The sequence below is a fragment of the Leptonychotes weddellii genome, chromosome 3, assembly GCF_054177405.1.
Source record: "Leptonychotes weddellii isolate Sample4059 chromosome 3, ASM5417740v2, whole genome shotgun sequence".
Lineage (NCBI taxonomy): Eukaryota > Metazoa > Chordata > Mammalia > Carnivora > Phocidae > Leptonychotes > Leptonychotes weddellii.
In genome coordinates this window covers 147,148,168-147,170,677 of record NC_138371.1, presented here as the reverse complement: position 1 = coordinate 147,170,677, position 22,510 = coordinate 147,148,168, and the positions used below count along the sequence as shown (strand labels likewise).

The 22,510-nt window shown below is 38.4% G+C and overlaps 1 protein-coding gene across 10 annotated transcripts in view; it reads right to left on the bottom strand.

The window, feature by feature from the left end:
- LMO7 (LIM domain 7) overlaps positions 1 to 22,510 on the bottom strand; it is a 115,751-nt gene that overhangs the window by 70,285 nt on the left and 22,956 nt on the right. Inside the window, exon 1 of one of the 10 annotated variants that reach the window (XM_081815045.1) lies at positions 2,617 to 2,757. The exons of 6 other annotated variants lie outside the window; for them this stretch is intronic. In XM_081815045.1, coding sequence (XP_081671171.1) covers positions 2,617 to 2,639 — 23 coding nt within the window. In that variant the 5' untranslated portion in view covers positions 2,640 to 2,757. Of the gene's footprint in view, positions 1 to 2,616; positions 2,758 to 22,510 lie in introns of those variants that run through there. 3 more of the 10 variants (XM_081815046.1, XM_081815052.1, XM_081815051.1) reach the window with 3 other exon arrangements.

The following is a 22,510-nucleotide window of genomic DNA, read 5'->3' as shown; positions in this document are numbered from 1 at the left end:
GACCAAAGCTTACTGAGATTAAGTGACTTTCTAGAAGTTTTCCTATATAGCTATAATTCAAGCCCCAAGCTATCTCACCTAGAAGCCAACTCAAAGCAATAGGAGTATCATTTGGCTAAAAAAACAAAAAAGGCACCTACTCCTATTGTCCATTTTAACCTTCATCCACAGCAACCACGGCCGACAGTGTTGTCTGCACATAACTTGTGTCACCGAAACTCCATTCACAGCTGAGCTGTCACTACCTTCATATGAAAATCCACAAAGACATCTGTCCCACGGCAAAATTACAAATATGTAAGTATTAGAGGTGACATTAGAAAAAGGAATAAGATAATGGGGAATTTCTCTTTCTTCATTAATATATCTTTCAAACCTCCCAAGACAAATAAAACCAAAACCAATCTACCTCCTGAGTAGAAATAAATGAAGTCTGAGGAACTGACTGTCCAAAAAAATTGGGTTTTTTTAGAAGGTTTTATTTATTTATTTTACAGAGAGAAACAGCATGAGCAGGAGGGGGAGAGAGAGAGAGGCAGACTCCATACTGAGCACGGAGCCCAATGTAGGGCTCGATCCCAGGACCCTGAGATCCTGACCTGAGCTTAAACCAAGAGTCGGACACTTAACCCACTGTGCCACCCAGGCGCCTCCTAAAAAATGATTTTTAATTTAATATTTTATGGTTTATCTTTCTTGCAATTTGTATAAAGCTATCTGTCTTTTATTAGAAAGCCAACATCATGCATTATTTAAAACTTTTCCATTTACATATACCACCTGTGACAGATTTTCCATTTCCTATTTAGCCTTCCACATAACACTTGAAATTTCAGAATATTATCAAAGTATCACCAATCATCCTATATAAACCACTGAGAAAGAATGGACATGCTTCAAAGGAATCACATAACTGGCTTTCAAATTCAGATTAATATAACTCTGCCTTTCAATTAACTTTCAAGATCAATATACATTCAATCCAATATCCTTCAGACTACTTGGCATTTATTGCAATCAACTTCAATTTTCCCATTTTATCTGCAAATACCTTTTTGAAATTTCTGAGACTAAAGAACCTAATGAGCTCTTTCTTTCTCCCCCTTCCCACCTTCACCATATTTAGTCCAAACCAAATTCAACTAGTACTTCCCAGACTAGTTTTCTCAACTTTTCTCAGATGTGCCCTTTACATTCCCACTAGCATTATCCCAGCTCAGAATGTAAAATTTAATAAGTTCTTCTCCAATGCATGTATCATCTAATCTGCAATCCTGTTCATTCTTCCATGTTTTCCGACCCGGCGAAGGGCTAAGTTTCAGAGCCAGAAAGCTAAGCCCTAATTAACTCAAACAACTTCCTCTCCTTCAAACTCACTTCCCTACCAACAAATCCTATCAATTCTAGCTCCTAAACATCTCTTGTATTCATCTCTTGCTTCTCAGACCTATTTCCTGTCCTCAGTCTTTCCCCACACCTCCTCCTCCTCCTTTATGGAGGTGACTGAAGAACCTTCCTAAAATGGAATGCTCTCTATATGTCCTTCCTTAACATCCTTATTTTTTATGTTTTTTTCCCTTGAGTAAAATCCAAATGTGGCACTTGCACTCATGCTCTGGCCACTTTTAGTCACCTCATTTCTTGACCTGCTCCAGCACAAACCCAACATTCTTTCCATGAAACATCCTTAGAATTCTCTCCCATCTCTATATGGGAGACAATAGGTTTTCTCTTTCTAGAAGTCTCCTGACTATTCTCCCTTTCTTTTGAGCTACTTATTCTCTCAGATTAAGCTCACATTTCAATTGCCTCTGAAGACCTCCTATATTCTCCTAGAGGCCTCTCCCATGTGATCCCATGTATACCCAATGCAGACTGCTTTTAGAACATCCCATTATACTATGATGTACCATGGACGTCTCCCCTGCGGTCTCTTCCACTAGACTGTGAATGCCGTGAATTCAGAGATAGAATGCAATTTAGCTCTGGTTCAGTATTTAAAACAGACACTTCAGCTTCTCTCTAAAAACCTATCCAAGTACCCAGAATCATTTTTAAGAGGACATTTGACTATGTCATTTACTCCCTCTCATCCCCATTAAAATAAAGGGCTCCCTGGCTTTAATCTTGAACTTAATTTTAGTTACATGCCCCATTTCCATCTTTCAGCCATTTCCTGTTGTATCCCATCCTATATTCTGACTTCAGTCAAGAAAGTCAGGACCTGTTAATTCTTGCTGAAGAGCCAAATATGCCATTCCTTCAGCCTAAAATGCCCAGAATCTGTCACATAGTTAATTCTTAAATGTCGATTTCCAGTAAAGTCCCACAGGACAATGCCATTACCCGAAAACACCACCACTCTGGAGACCCAATAGCTCCTATAGGTATGAACTACTGGGTATACGGAAAATAGCTCCATGAATATGAAGCCATACCATTATTCATCCACTTGCGTACATTACTAATGTTAATATACTTAAGAACTTGTATCACCACCTCCAAAGGAACTCTGAGGACTAATCTTTTTCTTGTTATAAACATTATTCATATAATAGGGGTTTTGTTAAGTATATAAACAAGTAAAAATATTCTTAAGATAACAATTTCACATACCTTCTCTTTGGAGTAGTTCTCATTGGTTTATTCCCTACGATAGAAGTTCTCAAACCATGGTCTCCAGACCAGCAGCATCCACAGTACCTTAGAACTTGTTGGAAATAAAAAAAAATCTCAAGTTCTACTCCATACCTATGGAATCAGCAACTGGGGTTGGGGTCCAGTAAGGTGGCTTACTGAGCCCTCCAAGTGATCCTGATGCGTGCTAATGATTGAGAGCCACTGCCCTATAAATATACAAAACTGAAAACAACATCTTTAACTGAAACTACAGCTTCAACTAGTTTAGTGACTTCTCTGAAAAAGGAAGTTAAAATGAAACATAATTCCTCTAGACTCACCCAACTAGAATTTAGAACAAAAAGCACAGAGAAACTCAAAATTAAGCGAAAAGCCTGGGACTCCTGCCAATGATTTTCAAGTGTGCACTGAATAAACCTCACATGCTTCACTGTGCTTAGGCATGCTTAAGAGGGCACCATAAAAATGCACTTGACTTGTTGCTGTCACAGCACACTGAGTTGGCTCTCAGGAGGTCTTGGTCCAGGGATCTAAAGGACAGGGAAAGTCATTGAGTTTATTACTTAACACTCCATAAGCACCAACACTCCCAGGGATCCAGAAGAGAACACTTAAGCATAAAAACACGCTTCGGGTCCACAGAACAGAATGTTTCAGGAAGCAAGAAGCATAGAAGTGATTTTCTGAAAAGTCAACACCTTCTGGTTTTAAAGGAATACTGCTCAGGAGATTCTAGCGAGTTACTTTTGTTGCATTCATCTTATAGTTTCCTCATAGCATGCATACCTATTTTACATCTGCAAAGAGTAATTGGTTAAAAAAAAACATACATGCAGTCTAGACATATTTTCCTATTGCCTAATCTCTAATTTGTTTACCCCAGGTAAGGAAGTCTGAATTAAATAATGCTGGAATAATTCATCTGAATGTGGTAAAAGATTAAATGAGCATGAATCTGAGGCCACCTTATTAGAAAATCCTACACAAAAAGTTACAATATCAAAGTAGTTTCTATAAAAATAGTCATGAGTAAATAGTGCTATAAAGGCATCAGATTTAAAACATGAAAACAGAATTCGTTGAAAAGAGGTGCAAAATATGGATAAAGGAAAATATATGGTAGCTGCATCAAAAAATTAAATTGCCATTGGTAAACTCCCTTCTTTACATGGTAAAATGTGAAACAATGTGAACATATTCTGGTCGCTGATTCAAGCAGGTAGTTTCTTTTGAAACTTCGTTCTAGGCGCACCTGGGTGGCTCAGTCAAGCGTCTGCCTTTGGCTTGGGTCATGATCCCAGGGTCCTGGGATCGAGCCCTGCATGGAGCTCCCTGCTCCGTGGGAAGCCTGCTTCTCCCCCTCCCCCTCCCCCTGCTTGTGTTCCCTCTCTCACTGTGTCTCTCTCTGTCAAATAAATAAATAAAATCTTTAAAAAAAAAAAAAAGAAAGAAACTTCGTTCTAGCTCTTATTTTATTCAGTTCACTAAATCTAAAATAGAGTAATAAATTAAAATGTAGATTAAGTGCCAATATGAACAGCCAGTCATTGAAACAAATAAGGTTAACACCATGTAAAATGAAATACTACCCTTGTTCAAGTCCTTGCTCTGGTTAAGCAGGGATTGAGGTCCAGTGGAGATAACTACACCCAAACCAGGAGGTGGGACTGAAGTCAGAATACCTGTCTTACCTCACTGGGTGGCCCCTTGCAAAAGCCACCTGACTTCTTCTGAGCTACTTTATCCTCTGTGGAAGAAGGACATCAAATGAGATTCTCTTTAGTACCTTCCAGCTCTGAAAGTCTGAGTTTTGCCTCTTACAAAGGAACACTCATTAAAAGCACTTCTGAAATTAACAATTCTCACTGCAAATTTAAAATTGATATGAAAGACAACATAGAGACTTACTGGTCCAAATCAGACAATGAACACTTGTCAAGTGTATGACATGACTAAGCATTCCAAACCAATATAAGTAGATGTCCTCATATATTACTTTGATTGTAATTGTGGGATAACATGCTCCAGATCTGAAGGCTGACACCTTTGAATATTTATCTCCTTGAAAATCTACTGCAATTTTTATATCTTATGAAATTAAAAATGCCTTTGAAATCACAAAGTAACTGATAATTAGTAAGTTATCAAAGTCATTCCAGAAAAGCAATCTTTTGACATAAAAATAAGCTTTCAAATAATGTACCCCCAAATTTCTTAAAGTTTCAATAGATCATAAGAAAAAGATCACACACCAGACTGTCAAATTATTTACTTAGGAGTGGAGGAGGAGAAAGAGAATCATGACCAATACATTTGGAAGTGGGGGCTGAATATTTAAAAGTTCAAAAGTATACCTAAGATAGGTCCCTCCTGATTCCATAATTCTCATTTCATGAATGAATTTATTTACAAACAAGACTTTAGACCCTTAGACAAGATGATTTACTACTAACTTCTTGGTAAAATAATGCTCTTCCTATTTCTATATTTTAATACAACTGTCACTAGAATTAGGAGGACAAAGTATCTACTTACAAGTAAGTCTTTAAAGAAATAGTAAAAAATACTTATTCCTAATAATACACTAGATTAAAACAAGAGTAAATTATTAATGGGCTATTCGACGGTTTTAGGTACTTTACATTTAGGATGCAGAAACGAACATTTTTGCTTTCATCTTCTTCTTTCTAAGAACACTGTTGAATATTATCAGTTAAAATGAAACCCGTGTTTACAACTGTTGTCATGGCAATCCGAATATCCAAGGGATATCGAGTGATCGTGAGTTATTCCTACATCTATAGCCTTCCATCCCTTAAGATTTAGATTTAGTTGGCTTAGAGTTCTTAGTTTACTCTAAATATCAATTTAAAAAAACTTTCTGTATATAAGGGCAAGAGTATTTAGAGTTCCTTCCTCTCCCATTATAGTATGTTGCATAGAGTCTGTAGGAATATCTCCTGGGTCATACCATTCTCTCCAAGCCAAACCACTCTAGTCTTCTACTACACCTCTCCATGTGGCCACACATGCCAAGGTCTGTCTCCTAGAAGGGTTTCTCCCTCCCCTTTCTCCTCGTACAGACAGATGCCTTAACTTTCCTTTCTCACTTATTCTTCCAAGGATAAAATCAAATTGCTTAGTTCATTTAAGAAATGTATCCTTTCAATCCTTTCTTAAGACTCAGCCACACTATTAACCACAAAGCATTTCTGACCTGCATCTTTATTAAGAAACTATAGGGAATCAAAGACTGAGGATTTAAACCGAGGTGAGCATACAAAATTAATAATACTATGAGACTGAATAATATTCCATTGTAGGTATTACACCGCATTTTCTTTATCCACTCATCCATCAATAGACATTGGGGGTTGTTTCCATATTTTGGCTCTTGTGAATAATGCTGCAATGAACTTGGGAGTATAGTTAGCTCTTTAAGATCCTGATTTCAGTTCTTTGGGATATATACCCAGAAGTGGAAATCCTGCCATGTTCAACAACATGGATGAAACTAGAGGACACTATACTAAGTGAAATAAGCCCGTCACAAAAGGACAAACACTGCATGAGTCCATCTATATGAGGTATCTAAAAAAGTCAAACTCATCGAAACAGATAGTGTAATGGTAGTTGCCACAGAATGGGGGAGGGGGAAATGGTGTATTGCTGTATGGTGTATTGCTATACAATTTCGGTTATGTAAGATAAATAAGTTCTGGAGATCTGGTGTAGCAACATTGTGCCTATAGTTAACACTGTATTGTGCACTGAAAAATTAGGCAAGAGGGTAGATCTCATGCTAAGTATTCATACCACAATAAAGAATACTGCCATGAGAAAATCCATAAATTAAGCCTTATCTAAGAGTCAAAACAGAGCAGCAATTCAGTGGTACTTTCTCTTAGCACCTTGGGTCTATCCCCTCCTCTCACATTTCATGCAAGTGGGTAAGATCCATCTCTAAATATTCTTTGTGCCCCCAGTGTTCACACTCCTACCTACTCTATCATTCACCAAGTGTTTTTTAATTCCACCTAGATCTAGATATACTACAGTAGTATTTACCATACAAGTAAAAAAATGAAAGAAAAATGTTGTCATGTAGATTGTACAAACCATGAGAGTCCAGAGAACAAAGAGCAGTCCAAGATTTTACCATAAAAAAGTACCAATAGTAATTAATAATTAGATACCTAACATAAAGTATTTACTATATGTCAGGCATCTAAATTCTTTACCCGTAATAACTCATTTAATCCTCACAATGGTCCCTATGCAGCAAGTATTAGTGTTTTCCCCGTTTAACAGGTAAAGAAATCAAAGGACAAAGAGGTAGGGGAACTGGCCAATGCCCACATAGGCCATATTGGCTGAACTGGGACTGGTAAATATCTGGCTTCTTCTCCTAGTGAGGGAGGGCTTCATGGATGAAGCAAGATAGAGCCTGGACTCCAAGAGTGACTGTCTAGGGGAAGCAAAAGAGAGGAAGCTGGCCTAACTGACAAAGCTTGTGTGAAAGGGAAAAAAATGAAGGTGGATAACCAAAAAGTGATCAGAAGGCAGAATGCCTTGAAAGTCTGTGGGTGTGCCTGGTAGTGACATGGTAGACTAGCAGCCACAGTGGGTTCGTAAGTGAATGCACAGTTCAAGTTTACACACAAGATGTGAGGAGAGCAATGGACAATACCAAATCCATAAGCATAATCCATACCATAAGCATCTAATCATCTGATCAGAGATAGCCAGCAGCTCACCAAGTTGGGAGTACAGGCGCTGACAAGGAAAGGACTCATGTATACACACAAATGGACCCCAACTTTTAGAAATTAGTGTGCCTTTCTGCTTTTAAAAAAAATTTTTAGGGGCGCCTGGGTGGCTCAGTCATTAACTCAGGTTATGATCCCAGGGGTCCTGGGATCGAGCCCTGCATTGGGCTCCCTACTCAGCAGGAAGCCTGCTTCTCCCTCTCCCACTCCCCCTGCTTGTGTTCCCTCTCTCGCTGTGTCTCTCTCTATCAAATAAATAAATAAATAAAATCTTTAAAAAAATTTTTTTTTATTCGAGGTCAGTTGACACAAGGTATTACAGTAGTTTCAAGCGTAGTGCTTTCTGATTCTTAAAGCACACTAAAGCTTCAATTCAGTGAACTTTTCTTAAGAGATAATTATACCAAAAATTATTTATGATACTGTTCAAATAAAACATTAATTCCAGTTTTATTAGTGCTTTTAAATCTACTGCATGTAAAATATTATCTCAACATATGCTTAAAATAGTGTATCCAAAAGAACCTTCCAGACATGCCCTCTCCTTTGTTTTTCTCATAGTCTTATCACCATCTCACATTATCTTATTCATTATCTGCCCTCTCTATGAGAATATATGCCTAAGAATGGCAAGGCCTTGTCCTTTTCACCATGAAACTGAATCCCCAATACCTCGAACAGTGCTAGGCACATACTAGGGGCTCAATAAATGTTTGTTGAACTCATCCATTCATCCATACATACATTTATTATACACTGAATCAAATACCCTGGTGGCACACATGCCTTAAAATATTTTTGTATTTTTTTGTTTTTCAAACTTGATAGATAGAAGTGGAAGTAGGTTTTTTTTGTTTTGTTTTTTGTTTTTTTTTAAGATTTTATTTATTTATTTGACAGAGAGACAGTGAGAGAGGGAACACAAGCAGGGGGAGTGGCAGAGGAAGAAGCAGGCTTCCCGCCGAGCGGGGAGCCCGATGCGGGGCTCGATCCCAGCACCCCGGGGACCATGACCCAAGCCGAAGGCAGACGCTTAACGACTGAGCCACCCAGGCGCCCCTGGAGGTAGTTTTTCATTATAAAATTTCAGGCTAAATCAGATTATCATTTTGTCAACTTCGTAGGCTTGTTTTTAGTGCTGTTGTTTGGGAGGAGGGTTTCTAAGGAGGGGGAATGGGAAGATAAATACATTTGGTCGTATGAATTTAAATGCAATGTGCCTGAAAGGGTTCTGCCGGGAGTTGTACATATTCTTTTTTGAATGGTCGTGTGTGGGAAATACAGAGTTTGGATTTAAAAGAGGAGGACAGGAAAGAAAAGCAAGCAAACAACAATTTTCTCTCATTGTGTAGGAGAATCCACAGAGTAAATGAGTAGGGTTGGGTATGGCTGACACTGGCCCCACAAACAGTGATATTCACAAAGTAAGGACCCCAAGGCCAGGACAGACAGTGATGTCAGATTCTCTAAGCCGATCTGAATATCCAACTGGGTCAAGAGGACAAGCCCATGATGCTTCTCTGGAAGGCATGTCACACCCACTGCCAGTTTTTCCGAAGCAAAGTAATTCCCAGGATAAGGAATCAGGCCTCACATTTCCAGAAGGTGCTACAGAAAACAAAGTTGAACTTTAACAAAACAAGGGAATTTTTATTTGAGTTTAAACGAAGGAAAGAATGGTTAAAGCTACAGTTACCCAGAGCATACTCAGCACAGATAGAAAGTGAGGTAATATAATAGGTCAATGGAATAGGGGAGCCAGAAACAGAGGCACTTGCATAAATGATTGGGGGGGTGGGCAGAGAAGAAAAGGAAGAGGAGTCCTTAGCCAGCTACACTTCCTCTCCACCCTCACTTCCTCAGAGCTGGGCTATTCCCCTACAAATGCCTGTTTGCTCTTCGCAGAGGACTCTCAAATCGACATAGCCAGCCATAATTTCTGAACATTACCCTGACAACTCCATTTCCGTGTGGATGCTCTACTGTCCTGTCCAATGCAATGTGTTGAAACTTCACTTCCATCTTCCATTCCTGTTTCTGCTAGTGGTTGCACAAGCTCAAGAGCGGATTCTTCTAGCTCCTTCATACTAATCAACCCCCATCTTGTCTTACTTGAAACATCTTTGGCATTTCAAATTTACATTTTCACGGCTTTCAGCAGTTGTCATCCTTATCCAAACACCCATCCTTATCAAACCATCCAACAATTTCCTAACCCCTCTCCAAGCCTCCAGCCTAGTGCTCAATCTACTTCATGCACTATTTCATTACCCCATCCTTCTCAATCTCTGCTTTTAACATTGGAACCTTCTGGGTCATGTGGGTGGCCCAGTCGGGTAAGCGTCTGCCTTCGGCTCAGGTCATGATCCCAGAGTCCTGGGATCAAGCCCTGCATCGGGCTCCCTGCTCAGCTGGGAGCCTGCTTCTCCCTCACCCTCCGCCTAGGCTCCCCCTGCTTGTGCTTTCTCTCTGTCAAATAAATAAATAAAATCTTAAAAAAAAAAAAATTGGGACCTTACGCTCAAAAGCTTTTGGAAATAATCCCATTACCTAGGAGATAACACTTAAACTCTCTAGCCAGGATACTCAAGATACCACTCAAACTGGGCCCAACTCATCCTTCATCCTGCCTCCAAGCTGCTGGCCTGGAAATGCATTCCTTGTGCTTCCCACTCTCCGCTTCCCAAAAAATGAGGGACTCAGAAGTAGAGATCTTGTTTAACTTTACTCATTGTTTTACATCCCAAAGGCTCCGAAAAATGTTTGATTAGAACTCTGTACCAATGTCCCAATCTCCCTGCGTCCCTCCCCCCCTCACTCAAATCCCGCTCATCTTTTCAATCCACACTCAAGCCTTACATCTCCCCCAGCACTCTGTGAAACCTTCACTCCAGTGTGTGACCACCAGCATTTGATGCCGAAATCCTTGTCACTCAAAGTGTGGTCCTCATTGTCATGACCTGAGAGCTTGCTAGTGATATAGAATCCCAGCCTTGCCTGGACCTAATGAGTCAGAATCTGCATTTGAACCAGATCCTAAGGTGTTTTATACACACACCAAAGTTTGAGAAGCACTTATTTACACCACTCTACCTCTAAAAAAGTCTGGGTAATTTCTTACCCACAGGATCTAAAAATTACAAATTCTTCTGTATATCCAAAACTTCCTCCCTACCCAACCAACTTCACGGAGGTCATATCTGACAAATACATATGAACACATTAAAAAAAAAAGTGTCCTTTATTCAATCTTTATATCTTTCATTAGGGCATACTTTAGAGGCAGAACGTTATAATGGAAAGAACACTGGGTTAGGAGTCCTAATGAGGGTTCCCACCTGAACTAAGCATGTGACCTTGAGCAAGCAACTGAACTTCTCAGTTTCCGTATCTGTAAAATCAGGCAACCGCCCTATCTTACAAAGTGGTTATTAGATTACACAAGGCATTAACTAAAACATTCAAATGTTATTTTCTTTCTACTCTCCTCCACCTTCTCTCTCATAAACAGGACTTTTCCTCTTCACATATTACTAGTCTTAAAAATCAAGTGTTTTCTATTATTGCATCAGACCCATTCCACCAGTTATTTAAAAGGAAAAATTTCCTGGGCGCCTGGGTGGCTCAGTTGGTTAAAAGGAAAATTTTCCTTATATTCTTCTCCTATGTCCATATCTTGGGCTCCTATGACTTTCATCCGTGTCTGGTAGTCTAAAACATCCCATTCACATAAGAGGAGCTTAATAAACATTTCTTCCTACTAATGAAAGGCAATTACTCCTGATGCTTTATGTTTAAGAACTAGCAAGAAATGATTTCTAATGACTTGGTAGGAAAAGAAGTGATTGCTCCATTTATCTTAAGTCTTGGTAAAGGAATTTTTAAAGTGCTTCTGTGCTTGAGTCATTTGTTGAACTTTGCTTTTCTGAGTCACTATCTGATCCCCTACTCTTCTCTGCAATGAGAGAGGGGTTTCATCTTACTGGAATTAGACTGTGCTATTTATTGTTACACTTGATGCTCTGTGCTCACCACCTGTTTCTAACCCTCCAATGGCTACACTGATGGCAGGACTTTGGGCAATGTACTGAAGTAAGCTTTCTTTAATCCATTATACTAGGTAACAGGACTATAATTCATCTTTTTTTCTTATAATTTGGACTTTCAAACAAGACTTCAAATTATTTATAATTATGGATTTTGTTATGAGATTTAATATACAATGACCTAAACCATAATAAAAAGATCCCATCTTATATATAATCTTTTCCATCTTATATATTTTTAGTAAGCAGCTAAGAATGTTTGGAGGAGGGAGTCAGAGTTTAGTTTGGTTTTAACAAGTAAAACAGAGCATCAAAAATTGGTAAGAAATTATGCTAAATAAATTATTTACCAGTTCTATTTTAAAAGATACTTTCCATGCCAGTGCTACAAAGGTCAAAGTGTGGTAGCGTGAACTTGAGCAATTGAGATTAGTAAGGTTTTACAATCCACGGCTTTAACAGGAACGTTCCATTATCATGGCAAATACAACTGAACGTTCATAAATGTCTGTGTGAAAATCATAAAACTTAAAAACTTATGTGCACATATCAGTAAAATCCAAAGACTTGTTTTTCAACTAACCAGTGTTAAGACCATACACGTAGCATATTTCTCCTATTCTAAGGCACACGGGTGGTTTATCAGGAGAGCTTATTAGTGATCTGAAATTTGATGATATATTGTAGTATTAGATCCATTTGAAGTTACATGGCTCACAAACTAGGAAAAAAATTTTAAATCATAATACAAAGATACTTGCCATGTATCAAATGAGGGAATACCAATCACATACACAAACCCACTTCGGATCTAGCTGGTCTGGTTAAAAAACAACTCAAGACAATTTCGGTCATATAGCACTAGAAATAATAGCAGCAAGTTTTTTTTTTAAGGTTGTTTAAGTCTATTTTGACAATATAGAGGAAGGAGTCCAAGCTAAGTAGGCTAAGACACCCCCTGAATTTAAATTCTAGCTCTGTTATTTGTCCAAGGTCATACAGCGAAACAAGTTACTCTTCTGACTCATTTCACTTCACCCACGGGAAGCAAAACAGAAGCAAAATGGTAATACGTGGCTGGGCTGTTACTGGGTTCAAGATAATTAATGTAATAGCAGTGCCTGAGCACTCTTATCCGGTTTGTCTAAACCTAATTGAGTATTTGAGATACTCTGGACACTCTAGCACTGTGATTTCCTTACCTACTTCATCCCTCCAAACCCAGCGTTCCCTTAAAGTCGCCAACTATAAATCATGCCAGTGCTCCTTGAGACACAAAAGCAAACACTAAGACTTCACAATGCATTTCATCTTCTTCACTTTGGGTCTTAAGATTGAGGTAGAAAAGGAGGAGGACTTCTTTTACCTGTACCCACCCAGGATTCAGGATCTGTACACGGTGAATATTAAGTATCTGATGGATGTGGTTGACAAGCCACAAGATAGAAGGTCTACAGGTGAAAGGACTCAATACCCCCAGGATAGGACTCACCCACCCACCCTCATCAGCCCGTCAGGTCAGTTCCAACAGCCCAAGGCTTACCTCCGTGGAAGTCACAGTCTTTCAATAAAGGACTTTTTTTCCTGCCTCTTTCTAGCAAGTAGAATTAAATGGAGAATGGGAAGTATGAGAAAAGATACACAGTTCAATTTCTTAATAGTCTGGAATCAGCATCTTCTGGACACCCATATGTAGTTGTCATACTATTGATTTTTCTCCTCTAAGACAGGGACCAACCCCTTTGTATAACGAATTCATCACCAAAATAAACAAAGATCTGGAGACCCTCAGGATCTGATGCTTCACTCTTTTAAGCCTTACACAAATTTTCACATATGTTCTTATTTAGTGTGTATGCACTCCTGCACATTCTATAGGTGAATACACACTATTATGTACAAAATAGAGCATGAGATAATTATCTAGTAGACATTTTTCCTTCTCGATATTAAGCCAAAAGTAATCTAGTAACATGTCAGCCAAATTGTTTACCCAGATACATTGATTCTTTTGAAGATTATTTCCGTGTCTCAGTCAACTAAAAAAGTACAGAACAAAAGCATTTTCAAAAAAATCTACCAGCCAATATTATCGTAATGTAATGAAAGAGCAAAATGTAATAAGTGATACTTGATATTTATTTAAAGATTTTTCCCCCAAATTGCTCAAAACACAGAGAAAATCCTTGTTCAATTGATAATCAAGCTTTTCAGTCACCCTTTTTGAAACATGTTTTCTTAGGTTTACTGCACATATTTGGTCAGTGGTATCTGAAGCAATGGAACTAAGCTCTTAAGAAAAAGTTAGAACACATCACCCCGTGTCACAGTTCAGTTGGGATGGTCACTTCAGTAGGGATACTCAAAAAAGGTATGTCTAAGTTCACCAGCAGCCACTCTCACCGGGCAAGGCTGCTCAACATGACAAATTATACCTGGGCAATTATCCCTAAAATATTTCTACTCCATTAACCTAAACTCTTAAAAATAACCAATACATGGGCAATAGGTTACTTAACACCCAATTGATTTAACATTTTTGATAGGAAGGCTCTTTGTAAAAATTAAAAACAAATCAAGTTATGTTATGTCAAAGAGTATTAACATAAAAGTGTGCTTCCTAGTTTCTTGACTTTTCTCCTATTGCATACATCTGGAAGTAAGCAGCAAGATTTTTACCTCCCAAATAGTGCCTTTTGCTATTTATGATTATTTTTAGTGTCTAGGGTAAAAACCACAAATATTTTAGATAATATAATAAAGATTTTATGCCGTTAGTATAGTAGCCTTTTGACGGACAAAACAAATGGGCGATGCCCAAAAGAAGCAGCTAAGTTTTCTGTCTGGTGGAAAACATGGCTGGAGTGTGCACTGGAGTTCCCTAAAGTTTATGAACACCTTTCAAAAAAAATTCATAAGCCCTACAAAAGCCTTTCAGAGAACAGTGTCTGATCTTGCCTATCCAAAGGATAACTTCCTCTCCTCATGGCCTAAAGGACAGACTTTTCATGGAAATGAAGGGGAAAAAATGGGATGATAAGAGGAAAACGATAAAGTTTTAGATTTGGATTTGTGTATAGACTGATTCTGATTTTATATAAAATATGGAAACAAAACTTTTTAAAAAAATGCAAATCAAACTAACATTTACAATTCAGAAAATATACAAAAAGTTGAGTTCTCATAAAAGGTAATAGAATTGTTTTGGGTCCCAAGGTGCCTGGGTGACTGAGTCGGTTAAGTGTCTGACTCTTGATTTCAGCTCAGGTCATAATCTCGGGGTCATCAGAGACTGCACCCCACGAGGGGCATGGAGCCTGTTTAAGATTCTCTCTCTCCCTCCCCCATCATGCCCCATGCCAACTCACTCATGCTCTCTCTCTCTAAGAAGAAAAAAAAAAAATTGTTTTTGGTCCCACATATACAGGAGCAAGAGCAAATAACTTAGCTATCTGTTCTCTGGTTTCCAGCTTTGCTAGTCTAACAAAATAAATTGTAAAAAGTTGACTACACATAAATGTCAGAAAAACATACCTGTTTTAATATCTGCTCCCAATCAAAAGAAGGGATTAAGTCTAAAAAGGCTTAAATTCTTATTAAAAAATAAAGCCTATAGCTAATTGTCACAATTTAAGGAGCCAGGAGCCAGATTTTTTTCCTCCATGTTCTTCTACAGGGGACATGTATCTTCATAGGGTCAAGAAGGGAGAGCCAAATTACGAAAATGATCACAATTATAATTCAACACCATTTATTGAGCACTACTGTATGCCAAACACGTAACACTTTACATACCTGACTTTGTAATCATTACAACATCTTTGTGAGGTAGGGGTATCCCCCAAATGGGGCTACTTGCTAAGCTCCAAGAAAGCAGCAGTGATATCCGTCTTGTTCACGGAGAAGCAGTTATCACAGGGAGGAAAAGTAACCTAAGGTCATTCAGCTACCCAGTGACTGAATGGGATGGGATTAAACCCATGTCAAGGGACACCTAAAGCCCTGCTCTCATCCTAGATGCTTATCTGTTCATGACAACTGATGCACATTGACTGAACTTTTTGTTCCATCCTGGGGGAAAGTGATAGAAACGCAGGCTAAAGTGTAGTAGAAATAGTTCAAATGAAATGTTAAGAAATTTTCAAGTTTCTGTGTGCTCATATTCTTCAAATGGTTATCATGCCATAGTCAAAGTTATCATATCAAAGTCAAAGGTAATTTGTGACTTTTTTCTTACTGGCTTTCTTTACTGGTTCTAGGCAAAGGTAAGACGTACCAAGGCAGGTAGCTTGACTTTGGAAGGAATGAGGCTTACTATAAACTTGTTGGCAACATTTCCTGAAGTACTTTTAGGACTCCTTCTAAGAAGTTACCTCCAATATTGGTCCCTCCTTTTAAAAAATTTTATTTCTTGCCCTTGAACTTCTATGAACTATTCCAACTACCTATATAACCAACATATTTTTCCACCCGAAAGTCCTAAGCATATATTTAAATTTATTTCACAAAATGAAGTGACTTGTGATCATGATATGAAAATATTAAAATTTTTCTAAAACTTCCTATAAGCAAGCTCAGAACATCCTTCAAATGTCCATTAAATATTAGTGATTATCATTTGTACATTAGCATAGAAATTAAGACTTCCACCAACTATTTTGAAAGGCACAAGGTCCAAAGTTTCCATTTTAGTGTACTACACACTGAGGTAAATGCACATTCCTCTTTTACATTGTCTCAATTTTAGATTATGTTGTAATATGCTACATATTATTCTGGAATGGTAAGTAAAAGGCAATTAAAACCAAGAGATCAATGGCTGCTTTGCCAGATCTGCCATGCAATTTTGAAAGAGGGGAAAATTTGACAAAGGAAAAAAAGAAGTTTCCATCTTCAAAACCTGGCTTTAGGGGCACCTGGGTGGCTCAGTCGTTAAGCATCTGCCTTCGGCTCAGGTCATGATCCCAGGGTCCTGGGATCGAGCCCCGCATCGGGCTCCCTGCTCAGCGGGAAGCCTGCTTCTCCCTCTTCCACTCCCCCTGCTTATGTACCCTCTCTCTGTCTCTCTGTCAAATAAATAAATAAAATCTTAAAACAAAAACAAAAACCTGGCTTTAAAATGTCCAGGCAATCAAAATAATTAGGGGTATTAAGGAGGGCATGTGTTGGGATGAGCGCTGGGTGTTATACGCAACTAATGAATCACTGAACCCTACAACAAAAACTTATGATGTACCATATGCTGGCTAACTGCACATCATGAAAAAAATTAAAAACTTAAATAAATAAACAAACAAATAAAATACAATCTTCAAATAAACACTTAACACTTAAGGTGTCAGGAAGTAAGGAAATAAGGGGATAATGTAATTGTCCCTGTCCTCAAATAGTCTCAAGTCCAGGGAAAATTTAGATGTAGATGAAAACAAAAGTGCTTTCAAAGCCAAGATGGGAAATCAATGTCACCTCCCATTAAAGTGTTTTCCTGATTAAAAAGTTGAAAGGATTGTTCATCTCTGTATACTCAGAGAAGTCTGTGCATTTATCTCAAAACAATGTACTCTGTGAACTTACGGGGACATTTCCTTAAATATAATGGGAGCCCCACTAAGGGTAGGCTCCACGGTATTTTGACTGGTAAGAGTGGTTCCTGGGAACCTCATATTTAGGTGCTACAGAGAAAATGCCCAATCAGTGCTCGTTATGTGACAAACAAGCAAATTACTTCTGACACCAAAATTTCCCCTTACTGAACTAAGTGCTATTTTCTCCTCTGTAGCTCCCAAAATACATGGAAGCACACACACCTCACACGTATACCCTCACACAAATGATCAGGTAAATCATACCAGAATACATCAAGGAACTCAGAGCAAAGCAATGCTTAACACCTCTAGTTACTGGTGAAGCTCTCAATTTCAAAAGTGACTGACGGGGCTACCGATATTACAGCGTATGCAACGTTAAAAGTCTGATTAATTCAACATATGCAGCCCTACAGGTCATAATCTGGAAGACAGGAAAATCCCTTCAACAACAATCTGCCTCTTTGATTTAACCCTTGAAGGACCTTGTTATAAAACAAATGCTAGCTGGTCAAGGGAAGCAAATTCTATTATTCTCTCATCAACAAACTCATGTCAACTGCTAAGCAGATGAGCTGCCCAGTGAGACTCTGCAGCAACAAACATACATCAGTTTACTTTCGAATATAAAGACCCTGGGCCAGAAAAACCCACATCATCAAGCCTCACCCAGCAAGCCGAGACACAATCAGGCCCCACGGCCTGGGGATTTAAAGGAGTGAAGACCTGAGGATGGAGAGTTGGCATTCAGAAACTTATTTAACTATCCCAGAAGTTAGTTAAGAACTCAAAATAGAGAGAAACTGATACTACATAAATCTTCAGTTATTTTATAGCTTTGTCCCAGTATGGGACACACCCTCTTACTCCACAACCTTTCTCTGCAACTAAGCAGACTCTTCGATAATCTAACCCTGCAATTAAAGACCATTTGAAAACATGTCCAAACATTTTTGCTTCTGGCCTTAAGCAGAGTCTTGGCAACCCAAAAGAATTAATGCCCCCTTTCAGTCACTACCTGACACCAGAAAATCGCTGAATGGGATAGAGATGCATGCAGTGCAAACTTCCTTTCTGTTTCATTCCCTTCTAATTGCTGGGTAGGAAGAGAACATTTTTAAAAGGGTAACACGAATTGACAGGTGGAAGTCACCATGCTCAAGTTACTGATCCAAGTTTGGATGTCATTATTAAAAAAAAAAAAAACCAGACTTAAGATGTCGAGAAACTCATTTGAAGGGCATGAAAAAAAAAGTAAAAGCAGGTTTAAGTCAGAAAATTATGAAAATTACTTCAGAGTAGGTATATTTTTACTTACATGAATTAAAATCTTAAATAAATACTCACATACACATTCATATCCCAAGCTCAATTTGGCAGGCTGTTTGAGTGCCATCTGGGAACCATATTTCTGAGAAATGACTTTACGGTATTGCCACTAAATCAAGCATCCTTTTGAAGCTCTAGAGAACAGTTAAATCCTTAAAATATCGTTTTGAGCCTCCTTTATTTTCATGAGGGAAATATGGTAACACTAATTGTTTCCAACTACTGTTCCTCTGTCAAATAGTATGTGTAAAAAAAAAATCAATTTCTGTACCCTCCCTTTGATAGACATCTTTTAAAAACTGAAACATTTAAAATTACCATTTACACCTAAAATATTAATAGCCTAAATGGAAGAGTGAGTCTGTACTAGAAAATAATTTTTCTTTGCATAATTGCAATAGCGTGCTCAAAAGCATGGCCATCCTGTAATTGTATTATGAACAGAATGCATCTAAGGAAGTGCTATAAACTGGATTGGAATGATAAGGGGGTAGAAAGAAAAAACATGTTTACAATCTGTTCAAATTCTCAGCTTAAAAATTTCAATATGCAATTCGTTAGGGCAATGGTTTAAATACGGAACTTTGTTTCGGAGCCAAGTTGCTAAAAATATAAAGTTAAAACCTTTAATATTCAACTCTGCCTTTCTGCCAACTTTGGTTCCTCTAATACAGGACAACCTCCAGACTACTCTGTTGAGCTGCTTTCTACAACAAGCAATTGCTCGGTGCCGCTGAGTGACCAGATGCCACCCCAAAGAGCATGACATTTGCTATCGGAGCTCTCCAGTGCGCTGTGGCATGATGCTGGGGTCACGGTGCTTACTCTGCTCCAGGCCTTCTACAGAAAGTGTGCAAAGACAGCTCCATACGAGTCACACCACCTCTTCTCTGTGGATCGTGTTTCTGAGTTCAGTATGGACATTTAGGAAATGGTTAATAATAATGATGCCGTTATTCATTGGTACAGAAGCTAAATTTCATGGCCTCAGTAAACATCTCACCTAGGGTAACTTCAACCTCAATCTACCGTAATTCATGAAGGCAAACTCACAAACTTGCTTTTCCTGTTGGGGAAAAGAAAGTGTCAAGATGGATCCTACTCATTCAAGTCAGGAATGTCAAAATTAAAAGTATTAACTGATAATTGAGTATATGCAGTCCCAAAATAAATGAATAATTCAAACACACTTGGAAAAGTTCAAACTACTTTTTACAAGAAGTAATTGTTAGAAAATTTAGATCATGGGGTGCCTGGGTGGCTCAGTCATTAAGCGTCTGCCTGTGTTGCTGTCAAATAAATAAATAAAATCTTTAAAAAAAAAATTTAGATCACATATTAATATGTATAATTATAGAAATATAAAGAGTACCCTGGTTCTGTTTGACCAGTGGAAAAGTTTTTATTGCAAATCTGTAGTTGCTGGAAAATAAGTTTTTGTAGTTAGGGTCTGGATTTTTGAAATTATTGACTAGCAATATCTCTCTAAATTGGTTGCCTCTGCTCCGCCCCTCATTGCCCCTCAACACCCCACACAACTCTCCCGGCTCCGTGGGCTGGAAAATAAGTTTTTGTAGTTAGGGTCTGGATTTTTGAAATTATTAACTAGCAATATCTCTCTAAATTGGTTGCCTCTGCTCCGCCCCTCATTGCCCCTCAACACCCCACACAACTCTCCCGGCTCCGTGGGCCATCCATGTTTTTTGGGGGCGGGGAGAGGGGTTGGGTTTTTTTGTTTTTGTTTTTGTTTTTAAATCACTGCTGCCCTCTAACAAGAAATACCTCATGTTTGCCAGCATGGAGGTTTATCGACTGTCCTCTCCTATTTGCTTTCAGTGTGTCATACAAACACGCATGTTAGATCACACTCGTCTACGAACTGCTCATGCAGTCTTAGCAGATGAGCTCCAATAGAGCATTTAAAATAATCGAGTACTTCGCCCCTTTTGCTAGTTTTAATGTATACAGATGAGCAAAATAATGTCAAGGTTACTTGACACAGTACTGCATATTCAAGTGATAATGAGCTTTCCTTTTTAAATGGGCAAACATGCTAACACGGAAATACATAAATGATTATAGTAATATAAGTAAAAAGTTACATTTTAGCAGAATGTAAAGTCAGCCAGTAGCCGTCATTTCCACATGATTAGCTTGCTGGCAGAGTGGAAATAAGGAATTTTAAGGCTAAGTCAGGGTTTCTCAACCTCAACACTACCGATATTTGGGGCTGGAAAATTCTTTGTTATGGGGACTATGTTGTCCATTAAAGGGTATTTAGCAGCATTCCTGACCCACAAGATGCCAGTAGCACTCCCAGCCCAACTATATTGACAAAACTATCTCTCGACCTTGCCAAACGTCCACTGGGGGAACAAAACTGCTCCCAGTTGAAAACCACTAGTCTAACCAACACCAAGTCCTTTAATCTACAATGATAGGAGGAGATCTGACCTACCGAAGTCTCCGCATTATATAAGAAAACTAAAAACTAAGAAATACACGGATATTTAGTAACCAATAATTTGCTTTCCCATAAACTTGCTTCCTTTTATAAAATTGCAATCTCAGGGCAGAAGAGCCATAGCCAACATTTTTAAATAAGCCATTTGTCAACTCGCTCAAGTCTCATAACCGGGAGGCTCCCGGGCTTCCGTTGCGGCAGACCCAAGGTCAAGCCCTGGGCTCTTTGGTCCAACAAGATGGAATTATCAGGGGAAATGTTCCTAAGCAGAGTCCAGGCTCTCAGGCTTTCCTGCCACTACTACCTAGGCACACCTTTATGAACTTGCGGTTTCCACTGAAACAAGTTGTTCTGCTTACTTCCTACTCCAGCTCTAACTACATGACCTCCCAGTTTCAGTTTGTCAGTGATTTAATTTCCCTTGAGACTGAGCCCAGGTACTGATTTTTTTCCTAAACGCTTTCACCCAACATCTCATGAAGCAGATTCCAGGCAAGTTTTGCTAGGAGCATTCTTGGAATAGAAGCCAACAAACATGTTTTGCCTAATCGGTAGCCTGCTCAAACATCTGCTACAGAGTTTCAAAACAGTATGATTTGGGGGGCGGGTGTTTTCCTTAAGTTGTCCCTGTTCATTAAGAATAAAGCACTTTCTAAGTGAAAACTTTTTCTGCCCATCAGATAAGTCTCAAGAGAAGGCTGATCAGGAAAAATAAAACAAAGTCATCTATGCAGTTATTTTTCATGGATATCAAGCATGACCTCACAACACCGCAGAAGTAAACATGCCATTTTGGTGATGAAACTTAGGAACAAGCTATCTTCCAATTAATCAGAAATGCAGACAGACCCATCCCTGCTATGCACTTACCAAGGCTGTGTAGTTTAGAAATGCTAATTCAACAGAACTGGAAGCATATAAGTCCAAAATGGCTTGTTCGTTTAAAAATATGTACTGTTAGGCTTTGAAAAGATGAATTAATTCTATCTGGACTTCTAGCTTTTACTACTAAAAGACCATGCGTTCTGTGATACTTATACACATGGTTATTTTTCTTTAAGAAAAATTATTGGCCATTTTTAAGATTTTACCATCAATTCTTAAAAAGCTTTAAAGCTACTACAATAGGATATCAACCATATAAACTAAATCTTTGTCTAAAATGGTAGAAACTAATCTTTCCATTTCTATTATTTCTACAGCTAGAATAAGGCATTTATATTCTCTCCTTTTAAAAAATATTAACTAGCTTTAAGGGCCATGATAAAGAGGTCGTCATTTCTACAAAATTAAATCATTTTCCTATCACGATTATCTGGTAACACGAGTTTATTCTGATTCACTGAAAGCAAATTAGATTTATAGGGGGGAAAACAATCCCATAGGAGCTTAAAACCAGATTTCCTGAAACCATACACTCCTACATGACACCATTTTCCATCTAAAACACAACAGAGACACCTGCACACATTTTCACCCCCACTTTCACTTTCTCATCCATACTATTAAAATAGTGAAAAACAGTTCATTTTTAGAAATCATCCACAATTGACAAGGTCATTAGCATTCCATGTTGGTGCCAGGCATCGCTGCCTTCCAAATTACAAAAGAAAGTCTCTTTAACCACTGTCCCAGTCTCATTTTTGTTAGTCTTAATTCCAAAAATAAAGATCACAT